Source organism: Phaethon aethereus (genome assembly GCF_964289735.1).
Source record: "Phaethon aethereus genome assembly, chromosome: 30".
Taxonomy (NCBI): Eukaryota; Metazoa; Chordata; class Aves; order Phaethontiformes; family Phaethontidae; genus Phaethon; species Phaethon aethereus.
This window is the reverse complement of record NC_138606.1, coordinates 1014598-1019847: the sequence shown is the minus strand read 5'-3', so window position 1 is coordinate 1019847 and position 5250 is coordinate 1014598. Positions and strand designations below refer to the sequence as shown.

At 62.5% G+C, this 5250-nt stretch overlaps 1 protein-coding gene across 1 annotated transcript; it reads right to left on the bottom strand.

Moving 5' to 3' along the window:
* Positions 1-1114: 1114 nt before the first annotated feature.
* Positions 1115-5028, bottom strand: LOC309414622 (arachidonate 12-lipoxygenase, 12R-type-like; the record flags this gene model as incomplete). Its single annotated transcript, XM_082011979.1, has 11 exons — positions 1115-1745; positions 1837-1958; positions 2039-2208; positions 2944-3030; positions 3147-3350; positions 3435-3757; positions 3864-3967; positions 4091-4213; positions 4302-4383; positions 4455-4653; positions 4891-5028. 11 exons carry the CDS (start codon positions 5026-5028, stop codon positions 1534-1536), a joined length of 1764 nt encoding a protein of 587 aa, XP_081868105.1. The 3' UTR covers positions 1115-1533.
* Between the last annotated feature and the right edge of the window lie 222 nt (positions 5029-5250).

Genomic DNA, 5250 nt, shown 5'->3' with positions numbered 1-5250 from the left:
TAGGAGAGTGTCCCAAGAGCACCTCCAGGAGTGCGGAGAACATGCCCGGGATTCTCTGGGAGCGCCGAGGGGCACTGGGCATGCTGGCGGGGGACTGGGGAGAACTGGGAGCACCGGAGAGACTGCGGAGCAGTGTGGGGCACTGGGAGCACTGGGCACACTGTGCAGTGCTGAGGGGGCACTGGGAGCACTAGGGAGGACTTGGGAGTCACTGCGAATGCTTGGGACACGAGGGCACTGGGAACACTGGGGAGAACTGGGGAGCGCTGGACGGCACCGGGGCAATGGGGGGCACGAGGGGCCCTGGAGGGGCACTGGGAGCGCTGGGGGGCACTGGGACCACTGGGGGAATGGGGAGCACTGAGGGGCACTGGGAGCACTGAGGGGCACTGGGAGCACTGTGGGAATGGGGAGCACTGAGGGGCACTGGGAGCACTGGGGGGCACCAGGAGCACTGGGCACCCCATCAGGTCTCCCAGTTCCCCCCTCCAGCTCCCCCTTTGGGGGGGGGGGCTGTCCATGAGGTTGGGAGGGTCCCAGGTTTTTAGGGCGTGTGCCCCCCAAGCAGAGGGTTTGATAGACAGCTGGAATTTCTTGCAGGGCTGGGGGGGAGGAGCAGGGTGGGGGGCGCTGGGGGCGGGCGCTGGGAGAGGTGCGAGGGCCCTCAGATGGAGATGCTGTTCTCGATCTCCAGTGGGTTCATGTAGTTGTATCTCAGCTTGGCCCAGTGGTTCCGCTCCTCGATGTGGTCCCGGATCTCCTGCAGCTGCCCTTGGAAGATCCTGATGAGCCGCCGGGGTTCCGCCTCTGTGAACCGCTCCTCCGGGTACTGTCCCAGGAGCCTCTGGGGGACACAGGGATGAGGGGCCCATCAGGTTCAACCGCTTGGCTGAAGTGTCTCAAGCCACCTTGGCGGGGAGGGTGGCGGTGTCCGGGCACCCTGGTAGTTGTAGAGTGATGGTGGCCACCAGCCTGGGCTTGAGTAGCCTGCACCCATGCCCTCATGGAGCACCTCTTGGGGTTCCTCAGCCCCACACAGCCACCATTTTGGGGGAGGGCATGGTGATGGCGGGGGCCAGACTCACCCCATCACTGAGGCGGGAACTGAGGAGGATGAGGGCCACCAGGATGTTGGCAGTGGTGTCCACCTCAGGGACCGTGTCAAGGAAGTGTTGGAGGAAGGCCTTGCCCTTCGCCGCCGGTGGCGGGTGACGCATGGAGGACGGGGCGTTGGGGAGGAAGGCGCCCAGGTCATACTGCGGGTTGAGAGGCCACTGTCAGCACAGGCCCTCCCTCTCGCATTTGGGTGGCTTGGATGGGGACATTCTCCTGCGGTGGGCTTGGGAAGTCCCTCCAGCATGGAGAGGAGATGGATGGGGGTGTCCCTCGGCATGGGGACAGGTTGGATGGGGACAGGTTGGATGGGGACATTCTCCTGAGGTGGGGTGGGGATGTCCCTCTGGCATGGAGAGGGGATGGATGGGGACATCCCTCCAGCATGAAGAGAGGTGGGACATGGGCATCTCCCCTGGCTCAGGACGGGGACGTCCCTCCTGCACACAGAGGGGGTGGAGGGGAACATCTCTCCAGCGGGGGATGGGGACATCTTTTGGGTGCAGGGGGGTCAGAGGTCCCCTGTCCCACCTGCCCGTTGTTGACGGCTGCGTGCTGGGCTGAGCAGGTGAACACCACCATGGTGAGGAACTTGCTGAGCTGCGCCACCGTCCGCAGCGAGCAGGGGATACCTAGGGGTGGAGGGACACCGAAGAGCATCAGGGACATGTCCTTGTTCCCCCCACCGCCCCACGGCACCCATGGGAGTTGGAGACACGGTACCTGAGGAGGTCCTGCCCAAGAAGCCGTTGGTGAAGATGTCCATCACCCATGCCTGCAGCTCGGTGTCCCCACTCACCGCTGCGTCGTCCCCGTAGTAGAAAGCCACGATGCCGGAGACGAAACTACCAGCAGATGAGGTGACCATGAGGTCATGGAGCACCCATGGGATCACTGCCAGTGGTCACCCAACCCCTTGTCCCACCTCTCGATGGCTTTCCAGAGGCTCATCCCGTCATCCCGGTAGTGGTAGTTGGGGAGGTGGGCCATGCCGCGGTGGCGGATGTCATCGGGGAGGCAGAGGGAGGTGTAGGTGACCTTCTCCAAGCCCCGCTGGACGACCAGCAGCAGCCCTTCATGGGTGACCCCCGAGGCCTGGTGGGGAGGGGGCACCCATGGGTTCTCAGGGCAGGGGGCACCATGCCCTCCCCTCCAGCCCCCAGTTACTCCAGTGCTCCCAGTAAAGCCCAGTGCCCCCAGTGCTCCCCAGCCCATCCCTGTGCTCTCTAGTGTCCCCTATCCCATGCTCTCTAGTGTCCCCCAGTGCTCCCAGTATACCCCAGTACCCCCAAGTCCTCCCAGAGCACCAGTACTGCAAGTACCCCAGCAGTACCTCCCAGTGCTCCCAGTATACCACACTCTCCCTAGTGCTCCCCAGCCCCTCCATGCTCTCTAGTGTCCCCCAGGGCCCTCTCTGCCCCCAGTTCTCTCAGTACACCCTAGTGCTCCCCAGTGCCTCCAGTATACCCCCTCAAGTGCTCCCATTACACCCCAGCCCATGCTTGCTAGTGCCCCCACAGTGCCTCCCAGTATTCCCAGTATACCCCACTGCTCATGCTCCCCATCCCCCCATGCCCTGTGCTCTCTAGTGTCGCCCAGAGCCCACTGTGCCCCTGCGGGACTCCCAGTATACTCCAGTGCCTCCAAGTGCTCCGAGAGCACCAGTACTCCAGGTACCCCCCCAGTGCTCCCAGTATACCCCAGTGCCCCCAAGATCTACCAGTGCACCAGTGCTCCCAGTATACCCTGTGCCCCTCAGTGCTCCCAGTACACCACAGTGCCTCCCAGTGTTCCCAGCAGACCGCAGTGCTCCCAGTCCCTGTGACTCACCTTGTCGATAACACCACCAGGGTTGATGAGGACGCTCCGGGCCAACGTGTTGATGTGCAACGTGAAGAGGAAGTGGGGGATGAGGAGCTGGTGGTGGGAACCAAGAGCTTGGAGATGACCAGGGACCTCCCAAGGAGCTGGGGGGGTGTTGGGTGGGGTCAGATGGGTGGGGGGCAGTGGGTGGTCCTGAGGTGGGACATTACCTTGAAGAGGGGGTGGCAGGTGGGCAGTTGGCGTAGGGTGGCGATGGCGAAGACCTCTGCAAAGAGGTGGGTCCTCAAGAGGTGGGTGAGGAGCTGGTGGCTGTAGAAGTCAGCGTTGCGCACCCAGGTCTTGGCCAACAGCCAGTCCCACTCGGCATCGCTCGGTAAGAAGATGGGGCTGGTGGGTCCCGGCGTTTGGCTGAGCTGTGGGACACAACCACATGGTGGGACCATCTCCACCGCCACCAGGGCAGGGTTGTGCACTGGTTTGGGGTGGGATATCCCTACCTGGATGGCGATGGGGCGTAGGAGCCCGTCGGCGCCCTGGTGCAGCAGGCAGAGCGGTGCCGCCACATGCTGCTGGCGCCCGTGGATGGTGCCGGCTGGGATGTCCTCCAGCACCTCATAGTCCACGATGAAGATCCGACCCTCTTGCAACTCCTTGGCCAGGTTGGTGCCACCACCCAAAGAGCCGGCCACCATCTCCGGTGTCACCGGGAATTTGGTCGGCAGTGCCGTGCATTGCCGGATGATGATGGGGTTGTTGCCATTGAGGAACTGGTAACCGAAGAAGTCATCTTCTCGCCAGTGCCTGGCCACATACTCGGGGACTGAGGGGGTCACCAGACATCAGCACCCAACTGCCCACCCTCCACATCAAGCCAGGGACTTCTTGGGAAGCCCTGGATGGCAGGGGAGGACACACAAGGCACCCACCGATCTCCCTGCCCTGTGTCCGGGAGAAGATGCTGCGCATCTCATCCAGGCTCTTCCAGGAGGTGTGTCTCAACAGGAACCCTGTCAGAAGGTGGGAGGCCCCTCTACGGGACAGAGGTGGACCTCAGCACTCACCATCCCCCACCAGCCTCTTGGGACAGGGTGGCACTGGCAATGCTCCTCGCTCCCATCACCCAGGTCCCCCCCAACCTTGGGGAATTGCTTACTGGAAGATGAGAACACCCTTGAAGTTGATTGCCCTCGCACAGGAGAATGCAACATTGGAGTCCAGCTCGACGATGGAGCCCACATTGAGGCAACGGGGCCAACCCTCAGCGAAGGTCTTCCACCTGCAAGGTGGGACAGGGGGACACACATCAGCATCACCGCTGGCCAGGCAACCCTGGTAGCCCTCCATCCCTATGTCCCTGCTCTCACTGGTAAGCCTCCTGCCGTGCCTTCAGCTCCTGTCGCCGATGCTCCCTGAGGATCTCCAGCTCATCGTCCACCAGCTTCTTCCCTGGAAAGGAGGAGGGGTCAAGATCGGATCCTCTGGCCAGCAGAGGAGCATGGAGGTGGCATGGGTCCTACCGGAGCCCTCCCGGACCTCCACTGTGGTGATCCCCTCCAGCCACTGGTAGCAGGGGAAGCGGTAGAGGGTGCCGTCAGAGGCTGTCACACGGACATCCTTGCAGAACCAGGCGTCCTCCAAGAAAAGCCGCCACTTGTGCAAGCGGATGAGGACGATGGGACCCAAGTCCTGCTCGCAGCGCACGGTCAGGTCCTTCTCCTGGTGGGGTGGGATGGCTTGTGGCGGGAGGGCAGATGCCCTGGTGTGGCGCCAGGGGATACGGGCATTCCCCACCAGGTTTCAGAGCTTGCCCCAAAGATTCTCTTCCTCCAGCCCCCCAGAACAGCTTTCCTCCAGCCCCCCAACCCTTGCAGAAGACCCAGCCCTTTTCCTACTCTCTCCAGCCAAAACCAGAACAGCCCGTGCCACCACTTGTGTCCCTGTCCCCACACTCACCATCCCTGGCAGGAACAAGTAGTTCATGGTCGTCCGGCGGCTCTCGCCACGGCTGCCCACCAAGGTGATGGAGATGGAGTTGCTGGTCCCAGCTTCGAGCATGTCACCCGTGGCCACCTTCACCTTGTAGATGGCCATGGCAAGCTGCACCAAGGACACACAGCAACGTCCAAGAGATGCCTTCAAAAAGCAACCAGCCGTAGAACTGAGGGGTTTTGGGGTGGAAACCTGTCGTTTTGGGCGGTTTACATGTCGCAAGCCCCCTTGCACAAGCCGGGTGGCCAGTCCTTCCTTCTCAAGGGGAGGTGTTATCAGATGACCGTTACTGGCTGGCATCCGGCACGTTTAATCTCAACGGAT